Here is a 23,608-nt window from a genome sequence, read left to right on the forward strand (position 1 = left end):
AAAAAAATGCATGAATGCATGTGTTAGCTATTTGCTTAGCAATGTGGGCTAATGGCTGGTCTGAGCTGCTGTCTTTTAACTTCAATCTAAAAAATAACAATAAAACATCTAAGCAACTAAAGTGAGCATTGATTTAATAAAMCTTTCCACTGTTTTTAATTTTGCATTACTCCCAGGCTAATGAAGTGTTGTAGCTAATYACTGCTTCTGTTTGTTTGCTAATAATCACATAATCCTAAATCAGTAATCATGTAATGCAAGGTGGTTATGGACAGACTTGTAAAGCAGAGACATCTCAAACAGGTGAGGCAATGTTTGTACAGAAACTCTTTTAAAAGACCTACACAGTCCTCGAAGTGGAAAACCAAATACATCAAATTAAATTATTTAAACATTATAGTATACAGTAGTATCTGAATATGTTTATTGGAAAGCTCACTGTGTTTGACTGGGTTACTCTAAAATGGATGTACTGAATGATAACTATGAGTAAATTTAGTGATAGATATTTTCTCTAAAGTTCCCTGTTTCCTAATTGCCACAACCCAGGGCCTATCAGTGTGATAAAAACAAGGCTAAATTTCTCCCCCCTCTGTCTGACAGTTGTGGGGCAGCAGCGATGACACCAGAAAGTCAGACAGGCTTCTGATTGTGTCGGAGCCAAATAATCTGGAGCCAATCGGTGGCCCGCCACAGGCACAGGGAAGGTGGCTGGTGAGCAGCTCCACGCCCCTCCCGCCAAAATCAAAGGGAATATCTCCCTCTGTTGAATCTCATATCCAGATAATTACACGCACAGAGGAATGGGGCTGGTAATGAAATGCTAGACATTTTGAAACCATTAGGTGATTAAAGCCACTGCATTATTTACTGCTTCAGCTGCTGCCGGTGCCAGGCCAGCATAATAGGCATTTATACTTAACTTCCATTGGAGCAGTCATATGGAAAGCCTGGATTCAACATATTTGATTTTATTCTGACAATTCCTAAGAAGTTAAAAATGACAAGATACTTGTAAAGTATTTTAAAATTTCGCATATTTTGGATCAAAGAAACAGCAATGGAGACTTATTTACAAGACAAAACTGAAAGCAAGCATGAAAAAAAAATCAAGGCTGAGTTGTACAATAAGCAGAGGTGAAATAGTCTATTATGAAGTAAAAACAAAATCAAACAAACCCATTTTCTCATTTTACAAAGTGGAAATTTTAATAGCGTGCTTGAAAATAAAGATATGACTTTATCAAAATATTATGATTTTTTTTCTATCTTGTCACATTATTTCCAAAGGCAATAATCCCARTGTTTTCCTGAGCTTTGGGGACTCATTTATCTCATAATAACATGAATATTTAAATAACTTTTCTCAGTTCATAAAGCAGGYATGTTGTCAGAGCCACTGTCCGTCCGTCCGTTTTCTTCTGCTTATCTGGGATTGGGTCGTGGGGGCAGCAGCCTAAGCAGAGAGACCCAGACTTCCCTCKCYCCAGHCACYTGGGCCAGCTCMTCYRGGGGAATCCCAAGGYGYTCCCAGGTCAGCTGAGAAACATAGTCCCTCCAGCGTGTCTTGGGTCTTCCTCTGGGTCTCCTCCCAGTGGGACGKGCCTGGAACACCTCACCARGGAGGTGTCCAGGAGGCCACCAGTGAGAGCTGGAGATCMYGATCTGATGAAGCCRATAGGACCACATCATCCWCAAAAAGCAGAGATGTGATCCTAAGGTCACCAAAAYGGATCCCCTCAACACCTCGGCTGCGCCAAGAAATTCTGTACATAAAAGTTATGAACAGAATCGGTGACAAAGGGCAACCTTGTCACTGTTAGCACAGAATACATGGTTCTAGGTTCAGATTTATTATAAAAGGCGAGTGATTGTATAGTTTGCCACTTCTATGTGTGTTTGTGTTTCTCATCTGTTTTAGCAAAATATAAGATCTCAATCTGCTTCTGGTTTCTGATTGTGTTTCTGTGATTCTCTGTGTCTTCAGTTTTGTTTCTGTTGTTTGTCTCTGCTTTGGCCCTCCCTACTGTTTAATATATGACCTTTACAGTTCCAATAAATCAGTTATTGCACATTTTTTGGATCTCTGTAACTTGCTTTCTGCATTCTTGGATTTGGGTTCTTTTATCACCACCCAGCTAAAGGCCTTCATACAGCCGAAGACTTGTACCACCTTTTTTATCTGTACTTTTAAAGTATACACATATAAAACACATGAACAACTCTTTATCATGCAAACACATCCTGAAAACATATATTTTCAGTTTCTAATTTTAGTGCAAGTTTATATGACATAGAATCTTTGATGTTTCAGTTTTATAAATGTGAAGCTCTGTGTAAAATGATTTGGGCCTCTAATTTGCTCTGAAATTCAACTTTTGATCACGTCACATAGCCAAACAACTATCCAAAGACTTGTTTATATAAATAATTCAAATGGTCTTTTAAGAATAACTATAAGGCAAAACAAATAAATAAAAAGGCACAAGAATGAACATGAAATTCACAAGACAGTGGATTCTGCCTGAATGATGTTATAAAAGAAATGGGTGCTTTTAGTCTAAAGAGCAGGTGGGCAGGAAAGTCAAGGTGGTCCCCAAAGATGGTGTCTTTGCTTAGTGTGCGAATAGAAATTCTGAAAAGATGCAACAGCCAGCTGGTGATTAACAAACTTAAATCAATTCATGATTCATCTGGGCTTCACTGTCAAACCATTCCCTAATGTGTTGTTTCATTTTCTAATCCTAATAAGAAATGTTGTTTAAATCGTTTTTACATGACTTTTATATTTTGTTGTTGTGCTCTAGTTTAATAAAGTTATTATAAAGTCATTGTCAGGATAGATCACTGTGTAGGTAAAGTATGTCACAGATGGCTAATTGGATAACGCTCAAAGGCAAATTAGAGGTGAAAAAATAAACAAAACCTAAATGAAGTGATTCAAATTGAGGTCGTCTGTGTTTGTGAGGTAAAAACAAAAGGGAGGCAGAAAACTGTGACAGCGTCTTGCTGCGACTCGCAGAGTGCTTTTTCCTGACTACAATTCATTTTAAAATGTTTCCTATCTAAAAGAGAAGTGGCTTTTCYGAAAATCCAAATGCTTATCGCTAAAAAATTTGGAACCGTTTTAAAGAGATGCTGGTCTTGTCACTGTCACTGCTTCTCAGGCTCTAAATGTTACTGGGAAATGTTGTGGTTTTACTAACATATGAGCTGGGAAATCAGCATTGTGACAAGCAGCAGCAGTTTCTAGTGTTTTTCTTTTCTTTCTTTTTTTGTCATGAAAAACAAAAACTGTGGACATATTCTAATATATATCAAAACAATCTGAAATTTGTCATGTGGTTTGTTAAGGCAAAAAAACAAACAAAAAAAAAAAACAGCCAAAGACAATCCAGTTTTTACTGCATTTATTCGAGTCCCTGTGATGTACCTGCTGTTTAACATAGATAAGATTTAAGAAATGTAAAAAAGGAAAAACAATAACTTACATATTATTTTTTGAAAGATAGGTTTTTGTTTTTTTATGTAAATTTAAATGAATCCACCTTCTTCATTTACAGAAAGCAAACTAATGTGAGCAGATTTATGTAACATAAAGCCAATAACAGATATTATTTCCCTTAATACAGCCTTTAAGAATAAACTGATTCTGTCAGGTAACATACTTCTAAGCTGACTGGTTAGGAAATGATGCCTGAAGATGCTTGCAAACATAATAGTTGTCATTTTTTAGAAGTGGTTTTGGGTATGTTTAGAGTTTCAAATCCACTTACCCTGCTTTGAACCAGTGCGGTCGGCACTGGGACCAGTGTTGGGTGTGTACTTGGTGTCGCGGGTGGCAGCGCTGTGCCGTGTCCAATCAAAATCATCGTTCTTGTCCTGGGTAAACATGCAGATGGGCTCCTCCTCAAAGCTGCAGTGGAACTCCCCTGGTGATCGGGCAGAGCAGAGCTGGATGTTCACATCATCATTAAACAGTGAGAAGCTACAAACTGCCTGGAAGCTGCAGTGATACATGTGAGCAGTGTGATACCTTCTGTATATGGATGAGATTTCCTACAGCGCGTCTGTCTCCGGGGGACATACAACAGCCTAATTCCTAATTACATTATGCAATCTGGTGCACACAATTTCTAAATTAAGATGTGGCCTCTCTGTGACTGCAGTGGATGGTTTTAATAACAAATTATTTGATTCAGAACCCATACAGCAAGCCAACTGATCATTTATCATAAAAGTTACACAAGATCCTTAAAGCAGATGTTCATAATACAAACTATTTTATGTAAAAGGGAACTTTTCAGATATCCAGAATGTCTTTTGTCCTAKCCACAATCAGTGTGTCAGAAATCTTAACCATAGTTTCTCCTCGAACATATAGTCACTTGAGCCATTCATATGTTAGACCTTCAGTTTTAGTTTTCCAAAAGTACAAGTTCCTCCTAAAACCCCTTTTATAAAACATTTCAGCTGGGACTGAGATGTCTCTTTAGGGTTCCTGTGTGATTTATGAAATGACTGAGGACATGTTGAAATCAACCCACTGCTGCTGTACTTTCAGCTCTCTACAATATTTTTGCTATTTATCATAGGTTACAGTTTAGACATCTAAAATGAAAAGATATCCCAGTTATCAATTATATAATTCTGAAATTAAAACAAAACATAAAAATRTCAACTCAAACAACAAATCAGATTTCAACACAGTAAATTAAATGTGGAACCATTTTTAAATTGTACAACAACAAGCAGAGCTTTGTCACTGAATAACTCCCTGACTTTATACAGTACTCCTATAGATTTAGATATTTTTGTTCTCAAATAATCTGAGGTCTCCATGTCGGCTTGTCCACTCTCCCCATCAGTCTCTGTCTATTAATTCACTCAGTTTTTGTTTGTTTTTATTTTTTACATAAGTTGAGCATTATTCCTCCTCATTCTTCAGAGTTTCCCTTTCTTTTACAGTCCCCTAAATACCATGCAATTACTTAGTATTTACATATAAGGAACATTATTTTACTATGTAATTACTTGGTATCCTAATACTATACTTACCTGCCAATATGTTACAACTGTGTAACACATAAGTAAATGGTAGGTAATAATTATAACCCACTAACTATCTGTAATTAGTTGGATTCTTTTGGTTAATAGTATGTAACCGAGGTAATATTAATAGTAATTGTGTAAATGTCTGTTTGGTATTCACACCTTTGAGATAATTTTTTTTCCGTACGTTTTTCGGCACCTTTCTCGTTCGACAATTTTTGTGCTACTTCAAACATTTATATATCAAAACGTTCAGCTCTTTCGTGCAATGCAGGCTATGACTTTTGGTATTTCAGCTATTTATATTTTTTAGCTATTTCAACTTTTTAGCCACTTTTTTCCCATTGAATGGGGCTATTTTCAGCAACCATAAAAATCCTTCAAATAGTTTCTAAATCTTTACAAAACCTTACTTAATTTGTTCTGGTTATGCTCTATTTTACTCTCTTGTGCAAATTTTAGCTACTTTTTTCTAATTTTAGCTTTTTTCTGTTATATTAGCTAAAATTCTACTCCTTTCTGCTATTTTTCAGCTTTGTTCTGCTTTGTTGTACTTTTCAGCTAATTTGTGCTATTTATGCTTCTTACAGTTGCTTTCTGCTATATTCAGCTATTTGCWACAAATTTAGCTTAATTTTAGTTGTTATTAGCTAAAGTTAGCTTTCGAAGCTAATTTCACATTTTTTGGAGCTATTTCAACTTTGTTCTGCTTAATTCAGCAAACTCATGCTCCGTATGCATCCTTAAGCTAATTAAAATGTTTGTCCAGTTTTTAGCTGTTTTACTTAAAACTTCTGCTGTTTTACCTATTTTACTTCAAATTATCCCTTTTTAGTAGTTTTGTTTTTTTTCCTGCTAATTTGGAATTTTTTACAACCATTTCACAATCTGGTGCTGCTCTCAACTTGAGTCTGCTACCTTAAGCTTATTTTTATGCTAACTTTAGCTGTTTTGCTGCTATAGTAGCTAAAATTCCACTTCTTTCTGCTTTTCCTCTGCTTTTTTCTGCCTTGTTATACTTTTTCTGCTAATTTGTGCTATTTATGTTTCTTACAGTTGCTTTCTTATGTATTCAGCTTTTTGCTACATAATTAGCCAAATTTTAGCTGTTATTAGCCAAAATTAGCTTTCTAAGCTAATTACATATTTTTCAGAGCTATTTCAACTTTATTCTGTTAAATTCAGTTAACTTGGGCTTCTTAAGCATCCTTATGATAATTAAAATGTTTTCAGCTTCTTTTTAGCTGTTTTACTGAAAACTTTGGCTGTTTTAWYTATTTTACCACAAATGATGACTTTTTAATAATTTTATGGGGGTTTTTCTGCTAATTTGGATTTTTTACAACCACTCCATCATCTGGGTGCTACTTTCAACTTGAGTCTGCGACCTTTAGCTTMTTTTTATGCTAACTTTWGCTTTTTGCTGCTAAATTAGCTAAATGTTAGTTATTTCTGCTATTCTTCTGCACTTTTCTGCTTTGTTATATTTTTTCTGCTGATTTGTGCTATGTATGCTTCTTACAGTAGATTTCTGCAATATTTAGTAGCTATTTGCTGCAATTTTAGCTAAAGTTTAGCTGTTATTTGCTAAAATTAGTTCAAATTACCTGAATTTGGACAATTTTTGATATAATGAGCTATAAATCAAAATATATTTACCTGAGACTTAGCTCTATCATAAATGGCAGCCAAAACAAATTCAAGATGGCCGCCAAAGTTAGTTTTGAAGGCCTTAACTCAGCCAGTGTTTGAGATATTGACATGAAAACTTATGTACTGGTAGCTGAGAGCAAGCTCTATAATATACTGAAGTCTCAAGAAAATTCAACAATTGTAGCCAAAGCTATTTTGGCTACTTTTTTCCAATTGGAAATGAATGGAGCTTTATTCAACATCCTTAAATGTCTTCATAATGTTTCCAAATCTTTACAGAACCTTACACATTATATTCTGGTTTTGCTCCTTTTAATGTCTTAGTGAAAATTTTAGCTACATTTTTGCTGGTTTTAGCTTTTTTCAGATATTTTAGCTAAAATTCTTCTTCCTTCTACTATTCTTCTGCTTCTTTTACTTTTTTTGCGCTTCTTTCTGCTAATTTGAGTTATTTGTTCTTCTGACGGTTGCTTTCTGCTATGTTCAGCTATTTTAGCCTTTAGCGTTTAGCATTTTTGTGCTATTTCAGCTATATTTTTGCTCCTTTTTAGTGTTTTCTGCACTTATTTAGCTTTTTTCGCTTTTCAAATGCAACATACTCTTGTACTTTCACTATTAAACATGTTCAGCTCARTTTCAGCTTCTTCAGCAGCTTTCAGCTAAAGTTTTTAGCAACATGCATTCACACTTGCATTTTTGTGGGAAATGCAATTTCTCTAGTTTAATTTGTAGTTACCCACTAAAAGTAGTTTACTAACATAGTGATATACTATAATTTACTATGTATTAATGTATACATAATTATATGGTAATTAGGGAACATAAACATATATGTATGTATGTATGTATGTATGTNATTATAGATATACAATTTTAACATCAAACAGTTTAAATGAAAAGTAATGATTAGTTACAGCAACATGCTTGATATCCAAGTTAGTTTCTCTTTGTTTTATTGTATTTATTTAATTTTAATTTTATTTTATTCCTACAACAGTGGACTTGTGTATTTTGAAAGTGAAATATTGCTTATGGATAGGATGAATGTCTTTCTGTATACTCTACTTTGTGGTATACAAAAAATGAATTATATATATATGCAATAAATTAAACGGTCTTTAAAAAAAAGGTCACATTGTTTATTTCTTTCATGTTTATTAGTAGGAATGCTATTTTAGAAATCTTTTTCAGTTTTGACTAATAATTGTCATTTGAAAAGAAAAATATGAAATACTGATTTATATATATAGTATAYAAAAAACAAAGATAGAAGTGTGTTGAGATTATATGATACAATGACCTGCCATACACTACAACACGTAAGCATGCTGTGTTTGTGAGGGTGGAAGTCTCAGGAAAGTCATTACTGAGGCGTAATGGATAACATCCAACATTCAGCCCCAGGAAAGAGTGTAAAACTAAATGCAAATCTCTTGTACAACATTACTCTCAGGGCTTGCAACTATTGTTTAACACAGATTTTTTTTCCAGAATTTGTTGAACTACTACTTCTTGAACATGTGCAGAGAGAGAAATGAGCTGGATGTCCTTGTATGTTTTTCAGAACTTCTCATTTGTAGCACTCTGTATAATCAGTTTGAAAACCAGCATCATATCCTTCCTTCTCCATCATTTTTCATCTCCAAGGTGGAGATACCGTACGCCTTTCTCTCCTCTGCAAGCCCCTTTGACAGCAATTTTTACAACAGCGGAGTGTGTAGACAGAATGAAAGTGTGCGTCCTTTTCACCTTAAAGGAATGAAAGGGTAATTGTAACTCATATGAGGTTAGGACGGGTCATGTTGAGGGAAATGCCTAACAGTGAATATGCTAATGATTGGTTAAAAATCCCTCACGTAAAGAGCCGACGCATTCGGTTTAATGAGAGCGTAGCAGCAGGATCAACAGTGTCAGAACTTCCATTTAATCCATGTTAAACAAACAAAGTTAACACATAACTGGAGGAGATGGTTTTGCTAAGCAAAGTCTTCAAATAGATAGTAAATGAGGAGCATTTAAATGCATCGTGCTCGCTGATTATTATTCATTGATTTATTAAAACGTGGCTGGGAGCAGCTTGGAGTGGTGACCTTGAGAGGAGCACAGATCTGCAGCTTCTGCTCAGGTAATGGAGGTAACAGAGGCGGAGGAGGAGAGTGGGTGGATAGACTGAAGAGGGAAAAGGGCAGCAACGCTGTGAGGCCGAGAGACGTGGGAAAAGGAGAGGGATGCGGCTGCATTTACAGGCGCTCTTGACTTTTCTCCTCGCAGGTATGTAGATTTAAATGCAGGGTTGGTGTGAGACATTAACACCCCCCGACCACCGTCAGGCTGAACTAAACGTTTTTGCTTTTCTGCGCTCTCTGCAAGAGAGATGGGAGAATTTGCGGGACGGGTGGAGGATTGAGGGTCGAACGAGGAGGCGTTCAGGTAAGATGGCTTCCTGTGGGGATTTGGATAATGATGCCGGTGATTAGGATGTTTGTTATTGTGTTGGCACTGTTCTTGTGAACACCCACCAAAATATAAATCAACTGGATACAAATATATAATCCACTATATGCGATGACGCACTGCGGCAACAGTAAACAATGATTAAATGTGGATTTTCAAGACATGAATAATGTGAATTTGTAAAGTTTCATCTATAAAATGCACAACAAATGAGTCTAAATTTAAATAATTTAAACATATGGCACAGATTTATCATAAACAATGTTCACAAAGCACCAAACATGCAAATATACTTACATGCAGACATGCAAATATTCTATTCCCAAATGTAAAATGTCCCTCTTGGCTTGCATGGCTCAATAAAATCCCTTTAATGTGGTGTAGTGTGTTTTAGATATTGATTTATAACTTCCAGTAATCCATTTTGATTTAACCTCCAAAGAAACTAGATACTTTATCATGTGGGAGCACGCTAAAATAAAGCAATAAAACTCAGTGTCAAGTACTTTATGGAGCCCCCAAATGTCAAATGATCTCATTCAAATTTATTTGTTGCGTCTAAGGAAATGTTTAGGAACGGAACTCACTGACAAAAACAGTTAAGTACTCAGAGGGAATGGTCAGATTTAGACATACTGGAATCTGGCTTACATGCTGATCAGTGATGTGCACTGTAGGAGCTGATATGTTTAAAATGGACACCAGAGGGTTTAGATGTCAGCATATCAAGTGGAGCAACAGTTGACAGTAGGTCAAAACAGCATGTGAAAGTCACCACAGAATATGCCTTGTAGACACATGAGACAGCATTATCACCATGACAGTTTGATAGGGGTCGCATTGTGGGTTTCCATAAGACAGGCTAATTGTATACATGGCATGTGAGCGATACAGATGTCACAGTGTTCTGATGTTGGAACAACTGGGTACTTGAAGACAGAGACAAGTTATGAAGGTTCTGGGGCTTTATGTATCAAACAGTACACAGTTTTTTTAATGAAAGTTGGTGTACGCACAGAAATATTCAGATGTATCAAATGGTGCGTACGCATGTTTCTGTGCAACTTTTTATTCATGCATCCCACCAAATGGGGAACTGAGGACACCTGAGACACCTCCTCTGACATGCTACCATTCAAAATTGGAAAATAGATGCAAACATGTCCAGCTGTCAATGGATTAACTAAACCGTGGTGCCAATCTGTCACTAGCTGTGTTTCCATTGCAAATGTGCGCAAAACTTTGTGTCGATATTCTGTTAATGTCGAAGAAAAACAGTTTGGCAATTGCGGTGTTTCCATTAAGTAAGAAACGCTATTAAAGTCACGCGTGAATAAGTTTGTTCTCGCGATAAGTCATTACAAACATGGTGGCCATGGATGTAAACACATAGCGCTCATCATSAGCCATCAGAGGTCACGCTGGCATCTTATCGAGGTTTTTGAGCGACAAGCCCCTTATACCTGGGAGCTGCTACGTATGCGGCATTTTTGGGAAATTGTAGTCGGTGAGTTCATTACTTTCTTTTACAACTTCATTGATTTTACTGCTACTTCTACTTCCTGTTGTCTTCTTCGTCGTCGTCTTCTTCACCAGTAGAAAACAGCCAGTTGTTGATCACGTGACTCCTGTGATGCGAAAAAATTGTTTCCATTGCAGTTTTGCGAAACACACCARTTTTGATACGGCTGAAAAACCACCTCATCCTAGCATAAAAACCTTTTTTTCGAAAAAAGGACGTTTTTGAAATTGACGTGTTTCCATTGAGCAAATTCATTTTCAAAATTCTAAGTTGTGCATTTTCATGGTCAATGGAAACGCAACTACTGTCATATTTCTGAGGCTGGGACATTACCAGCTTCCTGCATGCCTTTAATAACATAATTACTGTAAACACAGAATAACTTAGTGACGTAAAATTTAGAGCTATAGTTGATGTGATGAAATGAGTCAAATCACTTCAATGGAGTATTTTCGCTGCGGTGTAGGAGACTTATATTTCTGAAACAGGAAGTCGTCCCATTCAGCTGCACGGCTCAGCTCAGGGATGACTTAAATACCCAATTGGTATTTGATCGATGTGATCCACCAAAACATGCTGTTTCCCAACTCCTCTTGTGGTGATGTACTCAAGCAGTACAATAGCCGACTGTTCCCCCAAACAGCATTAGCTTCTTGCCGGGGACACCCCTTGCAAACCCTCAAACAGCGATACAAAATATGTGAAGAAAAATCAACTTTTAGAATGTTTTTTTCTCACTCTTATTCTCTGTTCCATAATTATTACATTTCTTTATCAAAATAATTATATCATGTTTTAAACACTGTACCATTCGACTTAATGATAATGATTTAAAATGTTTAATAGATTTAAAGTTTTGCATTTTTTGCTCATCTTCTCTCCAGCTTTCAGAGCCACACCCTAGTGTCCCTTACATTTTAAAACACTGGCTTAGACAATTCAAACGCATTATGTTCCTCAGCTGTCTGTGTGCCTCACAGGTGTGTTGGTCACTGACCTGTGTTTACATCTACAGGTAACAAAACTATAAGAAACTTTAGTTTACATTGGAGTGAGTTTTTTTCTTCTTCTGTTTTTACACTTTTTAGGTGTGTTTTATGTTTTCTTGTCTGAGATTAAATGTGGTTTAGTTTCATCGTTCAGCTGCTCCTTGCGTCTAGAAAACAGAATCATATTTCTGTGCGTTTAAGTGAGATACAGTACTTTGTGGTTTAAAACTGTGTGGCTGTCCACACATTTTCACAGCAGGTAAAACGTGCCTATAATTACGTACAATTGCACGTAACATTCATTTTGATACATCCCGACTTGTGCGGGACCTGGCACGCGCAACCTTTTTGTGTGTGTGTGCACCACTGACACACGAGACCCCAGGTTGCACAAGACTGTAGGGAGAACTGTACATCAAGCACTACAGAACTCTGTGACATCTGCATCTGCCATCCAGACACATGTATGGGACTGTTTACAACATCTCATGTCATCCTTCCTGACATCAGCTGGACCACAGGTTCACCGCTCCATATGTAAGCTGCCATTTACCCCACAGCAGAAGTGGAGGAGTTTGGAGTGGTGACCRGGAGACGTGACAGCCAGATCCACATTTATACCCCTATAAAACATATGTGTGATTAGCTCAGGTGTAGATTCAAATCTGCTGAAATTCAGACCTGGCAACACCAGCTGAGCTTCGACTCGTCACAAGACAGGATACTGCAGTTTTAAGACCTTTGCCAAATTGCTGCTTTGATACTGTAATCATTGTAATACAGCCACACAAAGCTTCAGCATGTAGTTCCATTTAATTTTCAACATTTTGTATGGGTGCTTAATGTTTTTTTGTCAGTAAATGCATGTTCCAGTCTGTAGTTCGTTCTACTTAAAGTCATGTAGATTGCCACTTCTCTATGGGATTTAGACCCCCCCACTGTTTTCACAGACAAAAAGCAGACAAGCGAGGCAAAATGAGAACATGGTACTTACTCAGGTGAGGGTTGATGGGAGCTGTGAAGGAGAATTGCCAAATACAATCATTAGTACAAAATATTATAGCTGTTTGTCGTTACAGGAGACACTCATTAAACAAGCACACACACACACACATGTAGGAGCACCCCAGCTGGTGCACTCTTATAAACAGTGTCTAATTTCTGTGTATTTCACTGTAGGCTACAAAATATGATGTACAAGCATTTATTACATTTTACCCTTTTCATCTTGCTGTCATCTCCTTGTTTGCCAAAGCGGTAAGAAAACATATGTACAGAAAATAAAATGCTCAGAGATGGAATCATCTCGTATCAAAACGCTGGAAAAATACAAAAGTGTTTCAGTGCTGCAGCAATAATCTGCTATATATTTCATTGATTACTGAGGGAGGGAAATAAATGTCTGGGATCTGAGGAGGAAAAGGTGGCAGCAGTCATTCTCAGACTGTTAGCTAATGTAAAAGACAGGATTAGGAGGAGCGCCTGATCACATTAATAAGCTTATAAACGCAACTGCTTATCATTACCGCTGATCATTACGGCTGATGCTCTTGTCCAAGGTGACTTCCATTTAGAAAGCTAAGCCTGTTTCATACTTCCATTTAGAAGCCAATAAATCATCAAATGAGTGGTAATCACAAGTGTGGCAGCTAATCACCTCTTAGCAGCATCTTGTCTGTGTTTTCAAAACCGTCATTATGGAAACTTGTAGCTTAAACACGGTCGACTTGCAACCATTAAAATGTTTGCATTCTGTCCGCCTAAAGGACGGTTCAACACTTCTGCTGCCGTGGTGAACAAAGAACGGTCAAAGATATCATGCAGAGTTGCACGAGCCAGTTAGCTGGCACTTCATTTTTTTTGCGGCTTAAATACCATTTAACCTGTCAAGAAGATTCATGGGTATTTTCGTGATCGATTGCTGACCGGCCGAACAGACGACAAACATCAGCTTTACTACAAAATCGTGTTGTTGTGTGTGATTTATGAAACCCTCCTGTTCATGAGGGGAATGGATTTTAATCCAGCCAATTAAAGTGAGTAATAACAAATCATTCCAATAAAAGAAAATGTAGTGAAGAGTGGAGGAGCATTGCGGTGTTAATGGAAATGGTCGTTTTTTTTAAAGCAGAAGTACAAGAAGTGATTTCTGTTTATTATTAGGTTGCTAATGGAAATGTATGTTGCTTGAGGGAAAGGGAGATAAATACACAAAAGAGAAAATACGACAAACATTGTAAGGAAAAGAAATGCAATTTCGTTCTGTATCTAGTTGCAATAATTGTTTGTGTCAAAGACGCCCGCATCCCAGCATTCAGTGCTTCTTACTCAGTTCACGCCAGACCACAGAACGCAGCTCAAACCTGCAGAGGGGCAGGAAATGATCCGGGCTGTTGCAGAGAAAATGTTTTAAGTGACAACTGACAGCCTCGGGCCTGTGAAGAAGAGCCAGAGTTTCCTGACAAAACTCAGCCTCTATCCTGCCGTCTCTGCTTTGCTCCCTCTCACCCCCCCACACTCCACAGTTTCCCCCACCTCCTCCTCCCAAATCCTTCCTGCGCTCCCCTCCTCCTTCCTCTTTCCGACACTGCAGTTAGGAAAGTATGTTTTTTGTTGTCACATTCCTTTACCTGCAGCTCCTCTGGCTGACTMCCCGTGCCTCAGTCTAAATTAATGTGTCTGCTCAAGCAACGTCTCTGCCGGCACCGAGGAACTCAAGCTGAGCAGTGAGCAGGCCCCGAGGCTACTTTACTACTGCTACTGAAGAAAAATAAATAAATAAAACACATGCGCTAACAGATAATTTCACTTGCATCAAGAATGACGGTAATGAATATGGGGGGAAAACAAGGACTAGAATAAATTAAGAAGGAGGCCTGAGTCAAGTGTTTAATTTTTTATTTYTTTAATCCTGAAAACAATTTGGTGCATTATTAAAGTGCTGGTGTAAAAAGTTCTTGAGAGAGCTGAAAACACCTCAGCGCTAAGATTTCCTACTTAGCTCAACAACTGAAAAAGCTCTGACAATGATCAAATGCTTAATGCATTTGTGCATGTTTCGTTCTTTAGGTTTACCATTTTAAAAAAAGCTAAATTTAAACAACCATTTTAGTTTTTTAAATTTTTTTTCCCATTTTCAAAACCTAAATGTAAAAATGTCAAATAAAACGAATAAAAATCCACAGTGTTTGATTTTTGCTTCAGCTGTTTAAATCCAATACATATAAAGCTGCTGTTTAGATATGTAGCGATACTGGAAATGAAGGAAGTCACCAAAGAAGAGTTTATAGTAGATGGAAGATTGCCAAAAAAACAGAAACAAATCCTAAAGATCTTGGCAATGGCTACACTCAAAACTGATTCTGTAAAACTCAGAATATTAAAGCAAACTTGATCACAGTAAAATCGCTCTCAAGGTGCATCGACTCCTTCTAAACAAGGCTGTTTCTAAAGTGCCAAGTGAAAACATAATGCTTCAGGAGTTCAGGCCATGATTTCTGGTTCTGCCAGAAGGTCACAACTGGTGCACTTACAAAATATAAAAGTTGTCTTTGCTTTACCCAATAAAAAAATTTCAGAAAACCTCTTTTTCAATTTTGCTATTGTTGTTTTACAAATTTGGTTAAAAAAAAAAAACAAACTTAAAAATCTGACCGGATTATTTGTTTTTTCTAATTTTATTTTGAAATGAAAAAAACCAAAAAAACGGACCATGCTTAAATTGTAACGATATGTACAGTTTGTTTTTCAGTTCCTGCAGTTTAATGAGAGGCCGGTGACGGTGTACAGTTTTCATTGGTTGTATTCTAGATTATAGATCACTTCCCTGTCCCCACCTGCTAGCTGTCTTTCAGCTGTAAACAATGTTARAAATAGAAAAAGAAAAACTGAACTTTTCTTCTAATGAAAAAGACAAAACCAGTTGTTTGAAAATGTTTCTAGTAGAGGAAAACAAACATGGCCAAGGCTTGTCTACCTGAGGCGTGTTACACATCACACATTGTAGCAGTTCAGATCTTTTTTCCAAGTTGGTTTCTGTAAAAAGGTTATGAACTATTAATGTCACCTCAAAAAGCTTTGCTAACGACCTCAGTTTGGAGAAAGTCTGACTGGGGTGCAAGCTAACAGCTAAACTGGGACCAAGACTGAAGTGGACTGCTGATATATTAAAACAACTAATGTAAAAAATATATATAAATAACAGCAGCTCATGCAAATGCTATTTTATGAATATAACACTCTTGGTACTTTTTAAAACCTGTTTTCATTTTCTTGCTCAGAATAATTGGAGCAGCAGTAAACAAAATATGGGCATGTTTTCAGATGGCAGATCCTCCGCTACTTCACTTCCTGCCCTCCATCTACGTTTCATGCTCTCGCTGTGCTGTACTGTACTGTGACGTCACGTGAAAGCAATCTGTTATTGGGTTCTTTGCAAGCACAGTTAGCAGCAGCAGCTAGTTCTAGCACTTATGGTGCAGCATTTATATTATTTCCACTAGAAAAAGCATGCAATGCAAAACTGAAAGTGGTGTAAAGGTTTGAATTGTGGGAAAATTTTGTGTGTATTTTAAAATGGATGTGGTTTGTAGCTGCTTCAGTACGGGCTTCTGGTGTATATATATATATATATATATATATATATATATATACAGTGGTTTGCAAAAGTATTCATACCCCTTGAACTTTTCCATATTTTGTCACATTACAAACATAAATATATTTCACTGGAATTTAATGTGAAAGACCAACACAAAGTGGTATACAATTGTGAAGTGGAAGCAAAATTTTACATGAATCAAAACATTTTTTACAAATAAAAAACTGAAAAGTGCGATGTGCAAAATTATTCAGCCCCCCTGAGTCAATACTTTGTGGAGCCACCTTTTGCTGCAATTACAGCTGCAAGTCTTTTAGGGTATGTCTCCACCAGCTTTGCACATCTAGTGACTGCAATTCTTGCCCATTCCTCCTTGCAAAACAGCTCAAGCTCAGTCAGATTGGATGGAGAGCGTTTGTGAACAGCAGTTTTGAGATCTTGCCACAAATTCTCAATTGGGTTTAGGTCTGGACTTTGACTGGGCCATTCTAACACAAGAATATTCTTTTTTTTAAACCACTCCATTGTAGCTTTGGCTTTATGTTTAGGGTCGTTGTCCTGCTGGAAGGTGAACCTCCGCCCCAGTCTCAAATCTTTTGCTGACTCCAACAGGTTTTCTTCCAAGATTGCCCTGTATTTGGCTCCATCCATCTTCCCATCAACTTTGACCAACTTCCCGGTCCCTGCTGAAGAGAAGCACCCCCAGAGCATGATGCTGCCACCACCATATTTGACAGTGGGGATGGTGTTTTCAGAGTGATGTGCAGTGTTCTTTCTCCGCCACACATAGCGTTTTGCATTGTGGCCAAAAAGTTCAATTTTGGTCTCGTCTGACCAAAGCACCTTCTTCCACATGTTTGCTGTGTCCTCAACATGGCTTCTGGCAAACTGCAAACGGGACTTCTTATGGTTTTCTTTTAACAATGGCTTTCTCCTTGCCACTCTTCCATAAAGACCACATTTGTGTAGTGCACGACTAATTGTTGTCCTGTGGACAGTTTCCCCCAACTGAGCTGTGGCTCTCTGCATTTCATCCAGAGTCACCATGGGCCTCTTGGCTGCCTCTCTGATCAGTGATCTCCTTGTTCGGCCTGTAAGTTTAGGTGGACGGCCTTGTCTTGGCAGGTTTACTGTGGTGCCATACTCTTTCCATTTCCRGATGATGGATTGAACAGTGCTCCGTGAGATGTTCAAAGCTTGGGAAATCTTTTTATAACCTAAGCCTGCTTTAAACTTCTCCAAAACCATATTCTTAACCTATCTGGTGTGTTCTTTGGACTTCATGATGCTGTTTGCTCCCCAATATTCTCTTAACCAACATCTGAGGCCGTCACGGAGCAGCTGTATTTGTACTGAGATTAGATTACACACAGGTGGACCCTTTTGAGTCATTAGCAGTCATCAGGCAACTTCTGAATGCAATTGGTTGCACTCAGGGAAAAGGGGGCTGAATACTTTTGCACGTCGCACTTTTCAGTTTTTTATTTGTAAAAAATGTTTTGATTCATGTAAAATTTTGCTTCCACTTCACAATTGTATACCACTTTGTGTTGGTCTTTCACATTAAATTCCAGTGAAATATATTTATGTTTGTGGTTGTAATGTGACAAAATATGGAAAAGTTCAAGGGGTATGAATACTTTTGCAAACCACTGTATATATTGGTGACTCAAAATCAAAGCACTTTTAAATAAGTTATGATCTATACAGACATAATTGTAGCTATTCTTATTTAAAAACACATTTAAAAACAGCCATTGATCACATGCTGTATTGACATAGCTAAAAATGTAAGATTCATAAAGTTATTAAATTAGTGAAACAAAAATGTTTATTTTGTTGGGACCAGTAGTAATAGTATTTTAATGGAAATTTAATACACATTATTACAATACATTTTTTAAATCCAAATTTTAACATTGTGAATCTGTGGTACTTTAGCTCAAGGTCAGAATCTCCAACCAACTTATAGTTTGTTCTTTTCCAGCAAAGAGGACAAGATGAACTTCTGCTGGATGCATGATTGACTTCCATCCAAAGTGCCTAATTTTGATTGAAACACAAAGTGAGCTCAGTGACCGCCAAAGGACATTGGTCCACGGAGGCTTTTTCAGATACAAGCACTGACTTCATTTTGGCAGGAATCCCTGGCCTCGGGCTGTATAACAAAACAGGAGACATTTCCATGGCTGCAGAAAACAAATGTCTGGCTTCTTCTCCTTCATTATCTTTTTTTATTTCACTGACCGCATATTATCCATACTTCGGAAAATTCCCCATCTATCATATTTATAAGATCTGGGTGGATGCCCAGTGATGGTTTCACAGCTCAAACCATCAGTTGCAGTAATAGCAGAGTGGGTAAATGTAATTCAGTAATTTTTCCCTGCTGTCTCTGTTACTGACATAACGAGAGCAGCATCACATTCAAGTATTTCAAGCAAAAATAAAAAAAAAGGTTTTTGAGTTTGTGCTACTCTGCGCAGGCCCTGCAGTGCCTCACACACACAGGTATGCATGCAAGTACGCACACAAACATACACACAGTAAACACGACCAAAACCAGGTTCAGTCAGCTGCCTGTGTTGTTGTGTTCTTGCATCAGTGTGCAGGAGACACACTGATGAAAGCCTGGGAGTTCTCAATTGACCCCCATGTGGATCGGTTTTTGAAGGCAGAAAACTGCAACAAAAAATACAGTATATTCAAAACAAAAACACAAAATCCAATCACATATATATTTCATAACGTTTTCACAGCAGCAGTGACCACAACTAAAGTTCAAACTAATGCTCCAATGCAATCTTTAGGAGATGATTTGAAAAAAAAAAAAATAGATGGACTTGCAGAGAAAAACTCACTGGAAGAAATGATACCTGGTGTAAATAACCAGACCAGCCACTCTGGTGCAGCCCAACACAGCTGCTAACCTTAGATTGACAAAGTAGTCCTGGAAAGAGTGGGATGTGGCCATAGGGGAAACCTTCAATCCATTCACAAGTCCACCCACTACCAAACCCAGAGAGYGCACTAAATTTATATGTTGTATCTCCTCTCACTTCTGGGAAAACACAATCTTACAAAAACAACTAAARCTTGTACATGTTCACCGATTCCAAAAACCAGAAACAGAAACTCCAGGGAGTTGTGACTTCTAGTCTAACTGGTTTGCTCTGTGTTTCTTCCAGTCTGAGTGATCTGACTGCTCACTGAAGGGCTTATATTTAATGAATACACATGAAGAACAAATACTCTCATCTGGAGTTCTGTTAGAAAATGCATCATTTTGTGCAAACAACACAACCGAACATTTACAAAAATGCATGAACTGCTACACTTTTTACTWTAAAAAGACAAAGACTGCTTCTAGTTTTGTCTTGAAGCATCAGGCTTTAAGATTTTTTATGATTAAAGCAAAAAAAATTCAAATTTTCCATTCCACTATGAAAGTACCTTCCATCAAAAACCACCAATTACCGACATCAATAAAATGTATGCAGCTTTTTTTCACCTGCATCATATTTTTGCAGAATTAAAATTAGTAATATGAAGGACAGCAATAAATCATAAGCCACTGTTTTCCAACGATTACACATTCAAGCTCTGCATCACAATACGATGGACTCACTGCCCTTGAGGTACACACCTGATTTAATGATAGTGGATGAGATAGGATGTGAACATCATATTGACAGATTACAAAAAGAGGAGTGAAATAAAATGTAGGTTTACAAAAATAATAGAAATTCATGTTCAACAATAATAATACATAATATAAACTATAAACGTTTTTATATTTTATATTTTATATTTATCATAAACTATAATAAATAGTTTAATTTCAACTGAAATGATGAAGTAATATAATTTTTGATTTATACTAGTATTTATATTCAAGTCTATGATTTTCTGTAAGCATAGAGGCAGCGGCAGCTAGCTGTAGCACCTCTGTTTTAGCCTGTGGCACATAATATTTGGAACCATAAAATGCAAACTTGTGTTTGCATTAATTGCAATAAAACCTTTGAGATTAGAGTTGTTTTGAGGCAGCAGCCATCCACTTGGGTTTTGGCTCATTCAGACTAGTSATTAGCTCATCAATCCAGTCAGGCTTCCTAAAATGGATGTTGTTCGAAGAACTACAACAGGTGAGATAATAACTCTTTATAAGCTTTTCACAGAACTCCACCGTATAAAAAATTGAGCTACCATCTTAAATTCAGCCTCAAAGTCTGATTTAGCTATTTTAGATTACCTTTCTCTTTAAAACAAATGGTGACAGAAAATACTGCAACACTAGTAAACGCTACTGTGACATTTATAATATAAAATATGATATAATAATACATATTTACAACAAATAAGTCTAAAAAGTTGTTGCATAACTGATGTTTCAGGTGAGAGGAAATTTCATGACAAACCAGAGCAAATGTACAAACCTTGTGGTCCATTTAACTGGACCATTACTGGTTTAATAACACCTCAGAGAAAGTTGAAAAGACACCCATAACAATTAGGTATTAGATTTAGAGAAGACAGGTCACTGTCAATGTCCCCATGAGGTGGATAAAAATGTATTGTTAAAAGCAGCAGCTGTACTGAGGGCTGAAGCTTATACTTTGTATAAGCTATGTCTAGCTGAAGCTATATCTTGTATCRTGGAGTGAAACCAGAGAGAAGAGGAGAGTGCACTGAGGAACTCCAAACAACTGCTGAGTTTGTCACTGCAGCACATTTTAAAAGAGCTTCCTTAGTGTTTGGTGACACAACCATTCTTCATCCTCCAGCTGGGGACACCATAACTTCTTTTGTGTTTTCTTGCCAAGTCACAGAAATCTGCTGCCATTAGCTTTATGTGCATCACAATAAATGCTCGACATACTGGGCAAGAACAAGAAAATGCTTCAGCAGCCTCATAAAAACAATATTTTTTTCTATATTTATATGTATAAAACAAATCAAGACTATTTTAATTTCTTTATGTCATTTTTTTAGAAACAGTGTCTCCATGAAAGGAATAAAAGTGAATGATCACTGTCATCATAAACCTAAAAACTAACAATATATTCAGAGAAACTCTAAACACACAAGAGTATTTCTAAAACTTCAAACCTGTGTATTTTTAATCACTGATAACAATTCTGGCAAATTAAAACAGTTTAAGAACAGAAAATGGTAGAGAAGTAAACAAATGTAAAGACCTTGAATGAACATGCTGACAGGGAGCAGAATTTATCAAATTGTAAACTATGAACACAAATAATTTTGTAGGAATCTGTGTGAACTGTTTATGTAGTTTTATTAATTTGTAAAGTTGCAAAACACTGCAAATGACTTATATAAAAAATGCGCAACATGTAAAAAAAAAAAACCCTCTATGGACGGGATAATCATTATCCTGGTGGATTCGCTCATGTGTCAAATTCAAGGCTGAGGAGCCAAAAGTGGTCTGTGGGTGACTTCTATTCGAACTAACTCCCTCCAATTTTTTGTCTTGGAGAAAATAAAAACAAAAATAGTTTTTATTTTAATATTAAACTTAAAATTTATGATTCAATGCAACAAAATGAACTTATTGAAAAGGTGAATGATAATACTTGTCTGGCCCCTGAACTCTTGTCTTTAGGCAACTGTGCCGCCAGAGCAATTTAGTTGAATAGCCCTGCATAACTGTCTTAAAATACGCTGCTTTAAAACAAACATTGTCCATAAACTTCATCTCCCATAATGCATGTCGATTATAATAATCATAATAATAATCATTTTATTTGAAAMGCACCTTTCAGGACACCCAAGGACACTTACAGCATTGGTCACATCGTAGGAGAATGTGTGAAATTACAGAGACAAGCTGGCATGGGTTACARAGCATGGATTACAAATGAAGTTAAGATGGATATGCTAATCTAAAGAGATGTGTTTTCAAAGCAGTCTTGAACACAGGAAGAGAGGTGGTGTTTCTTAGGTCAGGTGGTAGAGAGTTTAAGAGGAGAGGTGCAGAACAGGTGAAGGCCCTGYTCCCCATGGTGGAGAGATGGGCAGTGGGTACTTGGAGGTTTAGGGAAGAAGAGGATCTGAGAGAGCGGTAGGGGATGGAGATGTGTATGAGGTTATTTTTGCGGACACGTAAGGAGGGGCAAGATGGTGGTTAGCTTTAGACATGAGCAGAAGAATTTTGAAGACGATGCATGATTTGACCGGGAGACAGTGGAGCTGCTGCAGGACTAGGGTGATGTGGTTATGGGAGGAGGTTTGGGTGAAGACACGTGCAGCCGAGTTCTGCACCATCTGAAGCTTATGGAGGGATTTGTAGGGGAGGCCAAAAAGAAGAGAGTTAAAGTAGTCAATCCATGAGGTCACAAGACTGTGGACAAGGATGGCTGTGGTGCGGGGTGTGAGAGAAGGACRGAGACGGTTGAATTATTGATGTGTGCAGTTAAGGAGAGAGTGGTGTCGAGGATGACACCAAGACTCTTGACCTGAGGGGAGGGGTTAGCAGGGAGTTGTTGATAGGGATGAGGAGATTATTAGATTTTGAGATTGAATTTTTAGTGCCGACAAGAATGATTTCTATTTTATCACTATTCAGTTGAAGGAAATTGTCTGAAAACCAGTGATTGAGTTCATTGAGACAGTCAGAGAGGATGGAGGGAGGGTGTATAGAGTTTGGCTTGGTTGACAGGTAGAGCTGTGTGTCATCGACATAACAATGGAAACGGACACCAAACTTGCGGAAAATGTAACCAAGAGGAAGGAGGTAAGTAATGAAGAGAAGGGGTCCAAGGACAGAGCCTTGGGGCACACCAGTGGAAATGGGGGATGACTGAGAGTGGGAGGAATTAATCTGGATGAATTGAGTGCGGTCAGAAAGATAAGATTTGAACCAGTCAAATGCAGTACCTGAGCTGCCAATGGATGTGAGTCTGTTGAGGAGAAGTGAATGAGAAATCGTATCAAAAGCAGCACTTAGGTCAAGGAGGATGAGGATGGACAGGAGACCAGAATCAGCAGCAAGGAGATCATTGGTGATTTTTACGAGGGAGGTTTCAGTGCTGTGGTGGGGGCGAAAACCAGATTGAAACTCCTCATAAAGGTTATTGTTGGAAAGGTGAGTGGAGTTGACTGGCAACAACCTTTTCTAGAATCTTGAAGATGAAGGGCAGGTTAGAGATTGGATGACGATTACTGAARTTACTTGGGTCAAGACCGGGTTTCTTGATGATGGGGGTAATGGCTGCAGATTTAAAGGCTGTGGGAACAAAACCAGAGGTCAAGGAGGAGTGGATAATTGTGGTGATGATAGGGTGCATGGTGATTATGCATGGGAATTCCCTGTCA

General features: G+C 37.5%; 1 protein-coding gene across 5 annotated transcripts in view; it reads right to left on the reverse strand.

The window, feature by feature from the left end:
* The window catches only part of LOC106518581 (MAM domain-containing glycosylphosphatidylinositol anchor protein 2), a 284,155-nt gene that overhangs the window by 13,279 nt on the left and 247,268 nt on the right, over positions 1–23,608 (reverse strand). For all 5 annotated transcript variants that reach the window (XM_014009931.1, XM_014009933.1, XM_014009930.1 and 2 more), the window contains exons 13-14: positions 12,665–12,685; positions 3,777–3,932 (exon numbers count right to left, since the gene is read on the reverse strand). In XM_014009931.1, the coding sequence (XP_013865385.1) occupies positions 3,777–3,932; positions 12,665–12,685 (177 nt within the window). The remainder of the gene's footprint in view (positions 1–3,776; positions 3,933–12,664; positions 12,686–23,608) is intronic.

Source organism: Austrofundulus limnaeus, unplaced genomic scaffold (genome assembly GCF_001266775.1).
Source record: "Austrofundulus limnaeus strain Quisiro unplaced genomic scaffold, Austrofundulus_limnaeus-1.0 Scaffold63, whole genome shotgun sequence".
NCBI lineage: Eukaryota > Metazoa > Chordata > Actinopteri > Cyprinodontiformes > Rivulidae > Austrofundulus > Austrofundulus limnaeus.